This window comes from Anomaloglossus baeobatrachus, chromosome 10, assembly GCF_048569485.1.
Source record: "Anomaloglossus baeobatrachus isolate aAnoBae1 chromosome 10, aAnoBae1.hap1, whole genome shotgun sequence".
Taxonomy (NCBI): Eukaryota; Metazoa; Chordata; class Amphibia; order Anura; family Aromobatidae; genus Anomaloglossus; species Anomaloglossus baeobatrachus.
The window spans coordinates 69,723,329-69,738,868 of NC_134362.1; the positions used below are offsets into that span (position 1 = coordinate 69,723,329).

Consider the following 15,540-nt stretch of genomic DNA (forward strand, 5'->3'; position numbering starts at 1 on the left):
ATAATTTCACACCAAAGCTACAAAATTGGCAGGACAAAATTGTTGGTACTTTTCCCAAATTGTGTGTAAAAAAACTTCGTTTCAAGCATGTGATGCTTGTTGAAACTCATCTGTGGCAAGTAACAGATGTGGGTAATATGAAAATCACAACTGAAATCAGATAAAAAGGGGAGAAGTTGGCTCAATCTTTGCATTGTGTGTCTGTATGTGTCACACTAAGCATGGAGAACAGAAAGAGGAAAAGAGAACTGTCTGAGGACTTGAGAGCCAAAATTGTTCCAAAATATCAACAATCTCAAGGTCATAAGTCCATCACCAGAGATCTTGATCTTCCTTTGTCCACGGTGCACAACATAATTAAGATGCTTACAAACCATGGCACTGTAGATAATCTCCCTGGACATGAACAGCAGAAGAAAACTCATAAAAGATTGCAACACATGAAAGTCCGGATGGTTGATAAGCAGTTTCAATCAAGTTCCAAAGAAATTCAAGCTGTCCTGCAGGCTCAGGGTGCATCAGTGTCAGTGTAAACTATATGTCCACATTTGAATGAAATTAAACACTGTAGCAGGAGACCCAAAATGACCCCACTGCTGACACAAGACATAAATAAAGCTAGATTACAGTTTGCCAAAGTGAATGTGAGTAAGCCAAAATCCTTCTGGTAAAGCACCTTGTGAATAGATCAGATCAAGACAGAGCTTTTTGGTAAAGCACATCTTTCTACTATATACCAAAAACCGAATGAGGTCTACAAAGAAACGAGTACAGTACCTACAGTCAAGTATGGTGGAGGTCAAATATGTTTTGCTGCCTCTGGCACTAGGGGCCTTGACTGTGTGCATGGAATCATGAAATGTTAAGATTATCAAGGGATTTTGAGTGGCAATATAGTGCCCAGTGTCAGAAAGCTGGGTTTGTTTCCTAGGTCATGGGTCTTCCAGCAGGACAATGACCCCAACCAAACGTCAAGAAGCCACAGAATTGGAAAGAAACAAAACGTCAGAGTTCTGAAGTGGCAGCAATGAGTCCAGATCTAAATCCCATTGAACAGCTGTGCTTTCCACAGAGATCTTAAATCTTAAAATCTTAAATCTTAAAATTTCTGTTGCGAGAAGGCGCCTTCAAATATGAGAGACCTGGAGCAGTTTGCTAAAGAAAACTCCAGGCAAGAGGTGCAAGAAGCTTGTTGATGTGATAGGAAGCGATTGATTGCAGTTGTTTATTCCAAAGGGTATGCAACCAAATATTAACTTGAGGGTGGCAAAAATTTTGTCCAGCCCATTTTGTTTGTTTTTGGTATGAAATTATCTCCAACTTAACTTTTTTCTTTGTTTTTTTTGTGTTGTTCCATTAGACACAAAGGAAATAAACAAGTGTATGACCAAACATGTAATTTCAAAAAATTTTGAGGATAAATACTTCACTTCCTGGAACAAATTCAAAGGTGCCAACACTTTTGCCCATGATTGTACACGCCTTTATGTTTTAGTTGAATATTCGTATTCAGTGGAAGTCTGTGAAAATTGCTGTCTTATAATCCAGATCACATGCAACATTTTCTTCAAAAACAGAACCTTTTTTTTTTCCATGAGCCAAAATTTGAGCTATAGCACTTTTCTTTTTGCACATATGGTGGCATTGTATCAGCATTTTTTATATCTACTGATGGGATAATGCCACATTTTCTTCCCTTCTAGGCACTCAAAAGCTTCTCTTTGAGTAGCCAAGTAAGGCTATATTCACACAGTGTTTTTGCTTTTTTTTCTGCAACCAAAATCTCCTCTTGGCAGTAAAAAGTAGTCTCTTATTTGCACACAACAAAAAAAAAGGCTGCATGTGAACATAAACTTATTCTGTAGAATTTTGCAAAATAAGATGTGTGCTGCCTTTTTTGGTTGAGTCTGGTCCCCTGTGGCAGCCGGACCACGACACACTTCACTTCTGCGTCGGCAACTTGGGCGTCTGTGCCATATTCTAGACCTCATGCAACATAGCTTTTCTCTGCTTTTGTCCTTTTTGCTCAACTCTAGTATTCCGATGTTCACTTGAATGGGGCACATTGTGTTGAAATATAAGAAACTGGACTATTTGACCTTTTTAGCAGTGGTTTTTTTTTTGTTTGTTTGTTTGTTTTTAGTCTACCACTTTTGTCTGCGATGGAAAATCTGGACTTAGAAAAAAAAAAGAAGAAAATTGCTCTAAAACAGTCTACCATTTTAATGACTTTAGCAAATCATTATATTTAACTATATAATGTCTTCTGATCCCTACAGATTAAGTGTCGGGGGTCAACTTGCACTTTGTAAAGGTGGCTGTGTGGCCATTGTAGACACTGGGACCTCACTGATCACCGGCCCAAAGGAAGAAGTGCTCGCCCTGCAGAGAGCCATTGGAGCAATTCCATTAACTCAAGGAGAGGTGAGGATTTTCCTGAACGTTATTTATCTACTACTGTACATTCAATGAAGATAAACTACAAATAAATGACGTTCGTAATCGTAAAATACTACAAAATACTACAGCCCATAAGTCCTTCTCAGCAGAGGTGCTGGTAACCTTACCATTTACATGTTGGCGAACTGTATGTAATGGCCAACATTTAGAGTATTAGGCATATTAAGGGTAAAAAGTAACAAATATTGGTCATTAGGACAGAGAATTTTCAGCAATCTAATTAGAGGGAATCTGTCACCAGGTTTTTGCTACCTCATCTGAGAGCAGCATAATGTAGAGACAGAGACCCTGATTCCAATGATGTGACACTTACAGGGCTGCTTGCTGTAGTTTCAGTAAAATCTTTGCTTTATCTGCGGCCGATCTATCAGTTCTCTGAATGCTGAGCTCTGTATAACCCCACCCACACTACTGATTGGCAGCTTTTTGTATACACTGTGCATAGCCAGAAAGCTGCCAATCAGTAGTAGTGGCGGGGTTATACAGAGCTCATGAATATAGAGGACTACATGGCAGGGGTTTACTAGCTCTCTAGTAATAATCGCTGTCATCAGATTCTCAGCTCCTACATTATGTTGTAGCAAAATCCTGGTGACAGATTCTCTTAAAAGATAGTAGCGATCAGCCTATCTCAAGTCTGAAGTGGCTGCTTTCATTGAACAACAGACTGCATTCAGCATCACACATATATAGAGTACACTTCGATTGTCATGCAACATTTTGCCCATAGGGAAACAGTAATGATCCAATTTTACTTGCTGAGCACCAAAAGTTGGCCTGAGGGATACAGAGAGTTGGGTTTCCAACCGTCTAGAGATTCCAGTACAGTATGTAAAAAGAGGACATTTTTTTTGCCAAGTTGGGAATAACATTTAAGGCATCCATGATTATTTTTAAGGTGAAGAAACTTATACAGATTGTTTTGACTGTAACTATCATTTTACAGTGAATGCTGCTGAAGTCTTCATATCATTATATCATATACCTGTGGATGTATTTTAATGTACACCTGGAACTCCCTGCTTCTTTGTGTAGCATCATGGTTAAGTCAAAGAAATCAGCCAAGATCTCAGGAACAGAATTGTGGACTTGAACAAGTCTGGTTCATTCTGAGGTGCAATTTCCAGATACCTGAAGGTGCCTTGTTCATTTGCACAAGCAATTACTGTATATGCAAGTACAAACAAGATGGTAATGTCCAGCCATCATACCACTAAGAAAGGAGGTTCTGTGTACTAGAGATGAACGTGCTTTGGTCCGACATGTGTATATTAACCCAAGGACAAAAGCTAAAGACCATGTGAAGATGCTGGTGGAACCTGGTAAGATTGTGTCATTATCCACAGTGAAAGGAGTACTGTAACAATATGGGCTGAAAGGTCACTCTGCCAGGAAGAAGCCACTACTCCTACTGCAAATGCATAGAGGAACAAAGACCTTAATTTTAAGAGACATTTTCTATGGTCTGACCAAATTAACTTTGAACTGTTTGGCCATAATGCCTATCGTTACGTTTGGAGAATAAAGGGAGAAGCTTTGAAGCCTAAGAACACCATCCCAACTGTGAAACATGAGGGTGGCAGCATCATGTTGTGTTGTTTTGCTGCAGGAGGGACTGGTGCACTTCACTAAATAGATGGCACCATGAGGAAAGAATATTATGTGGCAATATTGACGTAACATCTCCAGACATCAGCCAGCAACTTAAAGCTTAGGTGGAAATGGGTCTTCCAAATGTACAATGGGCCAGAGCATACTGCCAAACTGGTTACAAAGTGGCTTAAGGATAACAAAGTCAATGTTTTGGAGTGGCCATCACAAACCCCTGATCTCAATCCTATTGAAAATTTATGGGCAAAGCTGAAATGCTGTTGTGAGCAAGGCGATCTACAAACATGGCTGTTACACTAGTTCTGTCAGGAGGAATGGGCCCAAATTCCCACCAGCTATATTGTGAGAGGCTTGTGGAAGGAGATCCAAAACGTTTCACCCAAGTCATACAGTGTAAGGGCAATGGTACCAAATACTAATGAAATGGAAGGAAACTTTTAACTTTGCAGAAAGTAATAAAAATGACTTAAAACATTCTCTCTCTCGTTATTCTTGAATTTGACAAATCTAAATGATTTTGGTTCTTAATTGACCTAAAACAGGAAAGGTTTATTCTGATTTCATTTCCGATAGTGAGAAAAACCTGCATATGTGTCTTCTTAGATAGTGGATGGAAACTTCAGGTTTCATCTGTATATGACCCATTTGTCAGCCGTGAGGCTGCTGAGTTCAGTTCAGGAATCCTTCGGCTGAACCAGATATGGTGGTCCGTATGTGGACCGTGAGTATAAGACGTGTGAAATTGGCCTCATAAAAGGGGGTTAAAAACTGAATAATCAATATTTGAGAAAGAACATCTGATTTTGAAAAGTGGCACAGACAAATAATCATGCAAATGTTTTCATCATAAGTAGTGCATATAAATTCCTTTATCACATCCTATAGATGAAAACAGATCCTGTAAACAAATACAGGCTACTTATAAACCCAAAGGGACATCCCCTAAATAATTACAGACCCCACCTCATAAATAAACAAAAACCCAAGACCAATCTCTGCAGACACTCATGTCTCCTCGTACCTCTGACATTGTTGGGCATTTTTCCTTACACTGGCATGTCACTCTCCACAAGGAGATGCCTTACCCCTTACACGCCTATACTCAACTGCAAAGCTTAGTCGGCTCTGTGCATCTCAGCTACAATGTAAATGTTAAGTAAACTGCAGTACCCAGGAAAGGGCACTATACTGTGACCCGAACTGTGCTATTTGGCCGCGTCCATCATCCATGGCTTACATCCAGCTGCCATATGAGCTGGAAACAGGTGATTAGTGGGGGGTGCAGGGTGCTGGAATAGAAACAGAAGCAGAAACAGTGGCATGAAAGATATTATACTAGTGATGTGTCGGTCGCGAACGATCCGACACAAAGATCCGGCTCCCTGCTGTGAACGACAGGAGCTGGATCACCAGTGTGAGCCACTAAAATATCTAAACGGCTCTTTTCGCCGTCAAAACCCCGCCCACCCGCGGCTAAACTCCGCCCACTCAGCAATCTAATTGGCCATTTTGTAAGTGGGTGGGGCCTAGTCGCGGGTGGGTGGGGTTTTGGCGACGTTACTATAATCTTAAATATGTGTTCACCTGGGGTGAACACATATTTAATAAGGAGCCGAGAACGAGCTGAAAGATCCGGCTCTTTTTGGTGAACGGAGCCATAGGAACCAGATCACCAAAAAGAGCCGGACTGCTCATCACTACATTATACAGCAATACTTGAGCTGTGTGGCTGTGAATCCAGCATAGAAGTAAAATACATTTGCTGAAGGCTGCAGCTCCATCTGCGTATCTGCCTGGTCTCTCACTGTGCTATGTGTCCTTCATTGCTGTTCATCTATCCATAGACTTTAATGGGCCCTGTATTCTGATACTTCAATGAGCAGGCAGTCCGTTTTCGTTTAACCAAGACGGATTTGAGCTGTACAGATGTAGCATTTCTTAAAAATATATCACAATGGAGAAAGTTAACATTTGACACTTATGGTCCAGTCACACTAAGCAACTTACCAGCGATCCCAACAACGATAGGGATCGCTGGTAAGTTGCTAGGAGGTTGCTGGTGAGATGTCACACTGCGACGCTCCAGCGATCCCACCAGCAACCTGACCTGGCAGGGATCGCTGGAGCGTGGCTACACAAGTTGCTGGTGAGCTCACCAGCAACCAGTGACCAGCCCCCAGCGCCGCGTGGAAGATGCTGCGCTTGGTAACTAAGGTAAATATTGGGTAACCAACCCGATATTTACCTTGGTTACCACCGCACGGAGCTACACGTGCAGAGAGCAGGGAGCAGCGCACACTGAGCGCTGGCTCCTTGCTCTCCTAGTTACAGCACACATCGGGTTAATTAACCCGATGTGTCCTGCAGCTACATGTGCACAGAGCAGGAGCCGGCACTGACAGTGAGAGCGGCGGAGGCTGGTATCAAAGGTAAATATCGGGTAACCAAGGACAGGGCTTCTTGGTTACCCGATGTTTACATTGGTTACCAGCCTCCGCAGAAGCCGGCTCCTGCTGCCTGCACATTTAGTTGTTGCTGTCTCGCTGTCACACACAGCGATCTGTGCTTCACAGCAGGACAGCAACAACTAAAAAATGGCCCAGGACATTCAGCAACAACCAACGACCTCACAGCAGGGGCCAGGTTGTTGCTGGATGTCACACACAGCAACATCGCTAGCAACGTCACAAAAGTTGTTCGTTAGCAGCGATGTTGCTAGCGATGTTGCTTAGTGTGACGGGGCCTTTACGTACAACAAAAGCTATTGAACTTGTACAGTTAGGTGTCAGGTTACACTTTTCTACATTGGGGTATTTAATAGCATTGCGGTATGTGTTTGTCATTTCAAAAAGTGATGCAGCTATATATCAGAATGAATGATGAGATCAGGAGGAAGAGGTGGCTCATAAATGGAGAAAGAAGCATCTATTGATTTATGCAAAGTTTGTTGATACAATAGTAACTATTAAAGATAATATTGCAACCCCTTTGTTTTATAGTACATGGTGCAGTGTGAAAAGGTCTCCTCATTACCTGTGATCTCTCTGAGGATTGGTGGACAAGAGTACACCCTGACGGGAGAACAGTACACACTAAAGGTAAGTGAACGCTAGAAGAGATGCTCATATAGAAGGCACAGAGGACACATTTCAACTTGGATCTTGGTGCATCAAAGGCCCCTTGACAGCTTAACACATATTAGGGGGGTGTTATAGATTTTGTATTGGGGCTCAAACTCCTCAAGTGACACATTAAGCACAATGCTGCATGTGCTGCAAAAGTTTCATCGTGACCATGGTTGAGGTCTAAATTGAGGACTCCCTATGGTTTAGGTCCAAATCACCAGACAATGGGATTTGTCAACTCCATGAACTAGAGGTCATTAGTGATTTTTACCATTATAAATTAATGAATGTCTAATGATAGCTGACAACGTTCAGGATGTCTATGTGGAAGGAAGTTGATTGTGGCATGCATAGCGCTGCATGGAAACTGTTTCCCTCTTGTAACTTCCCCACTCTTTAGGCCATATCCCACCACAAGCCTTTAGGGCTTCATATAAAGATGGAGGCTCACGGCATCACACGTCATTTATTTGTTTTAATTTATTTTTTTAAAAACTCTATATTCTGGGAGGTTTTAGAATCATTCAGGGAATTTGCCATCTGCTCCAGGAGTACGGAGGGTTTCCCTTTTTCCAGGAGCCTCCCAGACATTCTAAGAGAGTTGTCAAATAGGATTAAAAAAACATCAGATTCATGCTATAAGGGTTCACTCACACGAGTGTATAACTCGGACGAGTGTTACCTTATGTTTTGTCGCAGGGCACTTGGTCCAGTGTTATACTATGGGGCAGTGCTGATCAGTGTATTTTTTCTCAAGCTGATTTGGCAGCATTAATGTGATGGCTCGCACCCATTCAAGTCATTAGTTGTGGGGAAATCATCGGCCTTCACTTGGATGTTATGAAGACAATGGAGAGGATGGAGAAATTATGTTCTCCAATTTCTCCTCACCTGTGATAGCACTCGGCTCCTGTTCTGATCAGAGTTGGTGCCCAGTGTTATTAGCATACTCGGGCTGATTCTCCCATATGAGAGAATCTATGGCCCTGTGACTCCAGCCTAACACATACTATCTCTTACTGGACTGATCGTTGTGTGAGTGTTGACTGTTGTCTGCTGTCTGTTGGAGTCCTGGATACAGCTAACCATACACTTGTTATATTCCAACAGGTGACTCAAGGAAGCCATACAATCTGTCTGAGTGGCTTCATGGGTCTTGATATACCTCCTCCGGCTGGACCCCTCTGGATACTTGGAGATGTCTTCATTGGCCAATATTATACTGTATTTGATCGAGCTAATAACCGGGTTGGGTTTGCTAAAGCCAAGTGATGGAGGTGCAATACAGAGTCAATACAGAGTCCCAGGAACTTCAGATCTTCTCATGGACTTAATGCTACGACTACCAATTATCTGCCTAATTACAAAGCACTTTGACAATATTTTAGAGAATTCAATTGACTTGTTTTAGTTGCACTTAATTAGTCTGTGTCATCCATCCATCCATCCATCCATCCATCCATCCATCCATCCATTCATCCATCCATCCATCCATCCATCCATCCATCCATCCATCTGTCACACAAGAATTGCCTCTATCCTAGTGATTAGGTGAAGAAATTCTAGTCTCTCAATGCCTTTGGACTGCATATAGGAATGGTAGCGCCTAGCAATAAATGATAAACTTCAGTCTGGCCTACAACTAAGTGACACTGTACTTGTTTTGTGGTTGTATCTCTTAACACTGCCAGTTGTGTACAAAGAAGCAAGCTTCCATATGTTTTCCATTATAAGGTTGTGTTCTTATTGCATAAGAAGTACATAAAAAATAAATCAAATAAACTTGTTGTGGTGTACGGGACAATGTGTGGCCAGTGGTGCGCACGCAGAGACTACCATTTATCATCTGGACGTCCAATATGGCTTTACTAGAACGGAACTGAGCTAAATTGTATCAACTATTGGTCTTCTGCCACATTTACCCATGACATTCACCACTGGTCAAAAACAATTAAAGCCCTTACTGTCACGAAAAAAAACATAATGAATGCTAGGCATATTGCTATTCACAAAGACTAGAAATAGATATACTATATGTGACCAGTTTCCAACAAAAGACTTTAAGAACAAGTAAATCCGAATTGTAATGTAAGTAGAATAGGTTGGAGGTCTGACACTGAGCTCTCCTCCAAATTGTGGAATGAGGGGTGGTCCTGTTCCCTATTCTCATTGAGAGTGTGTCTATTCTTGGAGCTTTCCATAACTTATTCATCTCAATGGAGAGTGACTCTGTAATGGTGACTTCTCCGTTCCACAGTTAGTGGACAACTCATATCATACTAATGATATGACGGCATAAAAAGCAAAATAAATATAACCTGGTAAACCTGATAGTTGGAATGAGGAACATCCACTAAATAAAGAGGGTATTGTTTCCATATCCAGACTGTTCTGGGAGAAACAATACCCCTCAGTTTAATCACTTGTGTGTTTGCTTTCAGTTGTGGTGTCTTAAGGCCACGTCACACTAAGCAACATCGCTGCTAACGAACAATTTTTGTGACGTAACAGCGATGTTGCTAGCGATGTTGCTGTGTGTGACATCCAGCAACAACCCGGCCCCTGCTGTGAGGTCGTTGGTTGTTGCTGAATGTCCTGGGCTATTTTTTAGTTGTTGCTCTCCCGCTGTGAAGCACACATCGCTGTGTGTGACAGCGACATAGCAACAACTGAATGTGCAGGCAGCAGGAGCCGGCTTCTGTGGACGCTGGTAATCACGGTAAACATCGGGTAACCAAGAAGCCCTTACCTTGGTTACCCGATATTTACCTACGTTACCAGCTTCCCCGCTTTCACGCTGCCAGTGCTGGCTCCCTGCTCTCTGCACACGTAGCCACAATACACATCGGGTAATTAACCCGATGTGTACTGTGGCTAGGAGTGCAGGGAACAGGGAGCCGGCACTGGCAGCGTGAGAGCGGGGACACTGGTAACGAAGGTAAATATCGGGTAACCAAGGTAAGGGCTTCTTGGTTACCCGATGTTTACCGTGGTTACCAGCGTCCGCAGAAGCCGGCTCCTGCTGCCTGCAAACGTAGCAGAGTACACATCGGGTAATTAACCCGATGTGTACTGTAGCTAGGTGTGCAGGGAGCCAGCGCTAAGCGGTGTGCGCTGGTAACCAAGGTATATATTGGGTTGGTTACCCGATATTTACCTTAGTTACCAAGCACAGCATGCTTCCACGCGACGCTGCTGGCTGGTGGCTGGTCACTGATTGCTGGTGAGCTCACCAGCAACTCATGTAGCGACGCTCCAGCTATCCCTGCCAGGTCAGGTTGCTGGTGGGATCGCTGGAGTGTGACATCTCACCAGCGACCTCCTAGCAACTTACCAGCGATCCCTATCAGGTTGTATCATTGTTGGAACGCTGGTAAGTTGTTTAGTGTGACTGGGCCTTAAGTATAAAATAAATTTCATTATAGCGATTTTATCAATGTTCTGACAAAAATGTTTGGATTGTTGATATATCCTATGGTCAAGCAAGGAAGTGGAAAAATTGAGTTAGGGTTTCCATTTCCCAGGATCACCATATCTGCCTCACTTGTGTCTAAATGATTCATGCAGCATTCTGCCACTACAAAACCTTCATCTGTTGTAGGAACATTAATGGGATTTGAACTATTCGGGTAAGGCCGGAGTCACACTTGTGGGTGACTCGCCGTGTCTCGCATCGCATCACCCCGACACGGTGCACAGTCTCCTGACAGGATCGGGTCGGCTTCATGTATTTTTATGCAGCTAAGATGCTACTGTCTAGAGGGTAGCAGGCCGTGCTGGCTGATACCGATGCAAGACTCATTTGTAGGTGGTTTCGCTCAGGAACCCACCTGAAAAAGCGCTACAGAAATGATCCATACATTGAATATATGGAATGTAAAAGCCATCTGCTGTGCATTTGTTCAGTCTTTTTTGAGATTTTTTTAACCACTCTTATCTTCCAAAACTGTGAAAAGATTAGAAAAAGGGAACTGACTAGGGATGATCGAATACCCTAATATTCGCTACGCCGAGTGGAGTGTGAAGGAGCGGTGGAGGAGGAAAGACCTGTGGTCTGGAGCTTGCATGGCTTGACCCAGGCGCAAGACAAACGGGGTCTTAGAGACCACGGGGAAGTACAACATAGCCCCGTGGCCTTGTTCCACATCTAACCTTTGGGTGGAAGGACTAGGTCGCAAATCTGGGACTGATCCCTAGGCTAGAGAAGAAGAACCTACGTACTCCGCTAGTAAAACCAAAGGCCAAGGTGACTGCAAGCACCGAGGCCACATCCATGCACAAATTCACTGTAAGGTGACCCCAAAGAGCCAAGGGATAGAGCTTCACGCCACCCAAGGGGGTCTGCGGGCACCAGCTCAGGCCTCAGTGTGTGAAGATACATAGCAGGAGGGAGAAGCAAGCGCAGGAAGACGACCAGGGGAGTACACATAAGAAAGGTGCACCAGACTGAACCTCCGAACTACCCGGGATCAGCTGGAGCCTATGACAGTGAAAACCAGCACTCCAAAGGCGGTCACTGGCGTGTCATGTTACCTTGGAACCTGCTACAATGAGTAAAAACCTTGAGACTGCATCCCTATGTCAGTTTGTTATTCACCTGCGCCTCCTGCTCTGCAACCCCTGCCATCATCTACTACTACCACCCCCATCCGCCCTTGGACCTAGCTCTGCCTGTGGAGAGATGCACCATCTAAGCTGCATCACCATCTGCCCCAGAGGTCCCCGTTCCGCAGCGGTGGCACCTAACTTGCCGCATACCACAGGTGGTGTGACGAATAAACTGTCATCATCCCCTTCCTATTTGCTAAACGACACCACCGGGTCACTAAACCACCGTGGCGTCTCAGGAGCTAAACCGCGGCCCAGTAACGAGTCACCCCATGCCCCGGCGCGGGCGTGTCATAATGACACAGGGAAAAAGTATTAAACACATGAAGAAAGAGAGGTGCAAAAAGCCATGGCAAGTCATGACACCAGATGAAATTTATCAATAATTAGAACGCAATCCTTCCACTTAGTGAAAAGTAATATCAACTGGTTCATCTGATGGCCTATAAAGAGGTGTCTCATTACCAAGGGGCCACAGAAGAAACATCTCTTGATGAGTAAAACCAATGAGTTGTCTCAAGATCTTTGTAACCTTATTGTTGCAAAACATACTGATGGCATTGAGTTTCTAAACTACTAAAGGTTCCAGTGAGCACTGTTAGGGCTATAATACAGAAGTGGAAAGAACATAATTTCATCATAAAATAGCCACAACCAGGTGCTCCTTGAAAGATTTCAGATAGAGGAGTGAAAAAAATTATCAGGAGAATTGTCCAAGATCAACCTGTAGAGAGCTACAAAAAGACCTGTAATAAACAGGTACAATTGTTTCAAAGAACGAACAAATGTACCCAGATATTCTTGATAAAAATCTGCTGCCATCTACCAGGATGATGAAGATGAAACGGGGATAAAAATTTGAGCAAGGCAATGATCAAACACACAGATAAGAAAACACTCAATTGGTTGCAGAGAAAGAATATAAAGCTGCTAGAATGGCCTGAGCTGATCACCTGAGCTGAGTATAACAGAAAATTTATGGAAGGAACTAAAGCTCAGAGCCCAGGGGACCTTCTGGATTTGAAGAATGTTTGTGTGGAAGAATGTTCCAAAATCACACATGAGCAATGCATGCCACTAATTTCTCCATACAGAGGCGTCTTGAAGCTGTCACTAACAATGACTTTTCTACAAAGTATTAATTACATTTCAGTAAGCGTGTCCAGTACTTTTGCCCTGTATCATTTCTCATTACACATTTACAAACAATTTATGAACATCTATGGTTTGATTGCACTGCTTGTGTGGATTAGATGAGTTGTTACAGACATCTGGTGAGAATTTCATGTCTTTAGCACCTTTAGAAACATATTTATTTAGAAAATAGGTGACCTAATACTTATTTCACCCATTGTGTATGTGTGTGTGTGTGTGTGTATGTATATATATATATATATATATATATATATATATATACATACACAGTGCCTTGCGAAAGTATTCGGCCGCCTTCAACTTTTCAACCTTTTCCCACATTTCAGGCTTCAAACAAAAAAATAAAAATTTTAATGTTTTTTTTTTTTTAATCCAATCAATTTTTATTGTAGGAAGTTACATTACAAAAAGGAGAAATTCAGGTATCATTGGCAATAATACACAAAGAAAACAACGCTGTAACATGTGGTAGTATCACCTTTGATTATGATTCACATTTCCTGTCACACCACCACCAATCATGTCTGATGCAAGTTGCAACTTTTTTAGGTTAATCAATACCCAATACGTATAGAGTCAACCTACCAATTTACTCTTTAATCCTCAAAATGAGGGATCCAAACAACCAGAACCAGAGAGTAAGAAAGGAAGATAAGAAAAGGGAGGGGAGAGAGAGGTGGGGGAGATGGGGAGAACCATGGATGGTTGCAAGGAAGCAACCAGGGAGGGGGAGGGGGGAGGGAGGGAATTGGATGGCGTTTCGGGGTAGCCCGAGCAGTAACAACAACAGAGATTTAAACACCTTGACTATTGACATGTGGTATGGGTGAACTCCCTGCGTAACACACTCTTTGACCCTATTTGATCCGTTTTTAATTATCAACAGTTTGCCCTGGAAACAGATGCTTGACAGGGGATGCATATACAGAGTTTAGCCACGTGTTCCAAATCTGAAGTATTTTGTTTTTGGCGCGGATGGAGTGAGCCAGACAGAACTCGTATTGGCATTGGAGATTAATTCGGTTATATAGTTCAACTAATGTAGGCGTCTTTGGGGATTTCCAGTGCAAACTTATGCAATATCTGGCAGCTACTAGAATGTGAACTAATAAACCCCTGGATTCCCAAGAGAACTCCTCTATACCCACGTTTAGCACTGCCAGAGCCGGATTCGGATTAATACGATTGCCTGTCAGCTCACCCATCAGGCCAAACACCTCCAACCAGAACGAGAAAACCTTGGGACAAGCCCACCAGCAGTGACCAAGAGTACCCCTTTGGAGGCAGCCCTTCCAACAATGTGGCGAATAATTTGGGAGGAACTGTGCTAAGTTGGCTGGGGACCGATACCATCGCAGGTGTACTTTTTTCAGTTGCTCCAGATGATTTATTCACTTGGAATATTTTTGGATATTTGCTGATGCCGAGTGCCAGTTTGAAGGAGAGGTAGAGACACTCAACTCCACGTCCCATTTATTCATATAAGGAGATTTTTGCTCTTCGGGGGGGTTATTGAGCCATTTGTATGTCGAGGAGATACCTTTGGATTTAATTATCTTTTTAAATACCAAAGCTTTTGTTGTAGGTAACAGAGGCTTTGACTTTGGAGGAAATTTAGAGGCCAGAAAATGACTAATTTGGATGTGTTGATAGAAACAGCCCTTTAAAGAGGGGTGTTCCCGTACTATTTCATTAAAGGGGTTAACACCCATATCAGAGTATAGATCCGCCAGCACTGTAATGCCCGATCCCTCCCACCTGGCCAGATTCAAAAAGGGGATTTGAGATTCCAACGACTTGAGGGAAATCTCTGAAAGAGGAATCTGAATCTTATGAATCAAGTCATTTCGCCAGACCTCCAGGGAGGCTGACATGGTGGGAACACACGGGGAGAACCGTGAACGGCTCAAATATTCTGCTTCCATCATTCTTCTGACCGAGCCCTGGCGGGACAGGAAATTTTCAATCTGAGCCCATCTATGTGAATTACCTGGACGCCACCATTCCTTTAGTGATTCAATTAGTAAGGCTTTATAATATGCCGTTATGTTTGGGGTGCCCAATCCCCCTAAGTCATATGGGGGGTATAACACTTTACCTGCGACCCTAGCCCTTTTATTACCCCAGACAAATTTGTTAGTCAACGATTGAAGTTTCATCAGGGTTTTGTGAGAAATTTTGATGGGAAGGCATCTGAGCACATACAATATTTTGGGTAAGAAAACCATTTTAAAGGACTGTATCCTGGCCATCCAGGACAATGATATTTTTTCATACCTTCCCAATTCCTTTTCTAAATTTTGGATCAGAGGTTCCAAATTTTCTTTAATTAACATCTGCGATGGTGTCAGCTTAATACCCAAATAAGGTATCCCCCTGTCGCACCATTTGAATTGAAAGGCCCCCTCCAGCGCACTCCTGGCCTCCATCGGTACATTAAACGGCAGTATCAAAGACTTTGCCGCATTAAGCTTATAATACGACACTTTAGAAAAGTTTGATAATGTGTTCACCACTGTGTAATACTTATTCTATGTTCTGAGGATTTCGATAGCGTAGGGCAATGACAATCAGAGACGAG

The 15,540-nt window shown here is 42.9% G+C and overlaps 1 protein-coding gene across 1 annotated transcript in view; it reads left to right on the plus strand.

The window, feature by feature from the left end:
* The window catches only part of LOC142255412 (cathepsin D-like), a 39,575-nt gene extending 30,575 nt beyond the window's left edge, over positions 1 to 9,000 (plus strand). Inside the window, exons 7-9 of the mRNA XM_075327020.1 lie at positions 2,280 to 2,424; positions 7,071 to 7,169; positions 8,307 to 9,000. Coding sequence (XP_075183135.1) covers positions 2,280 to 2,424; positions 7,071 to 7,169; positions 8,307 to 8,468 — 406 coding nt within the window. The 3' untranslated portion in view covers positions 8,469 to 9,000. The remainder of the gene's footprint in view (positions 1 to 2,279; positions 2,425 to 7,070; positions 7,170 to 8,306) is intronic.
* The last annotated feature ends 6,540 nt before the right edge of the window (positions 9,001 to 15,540 follow it).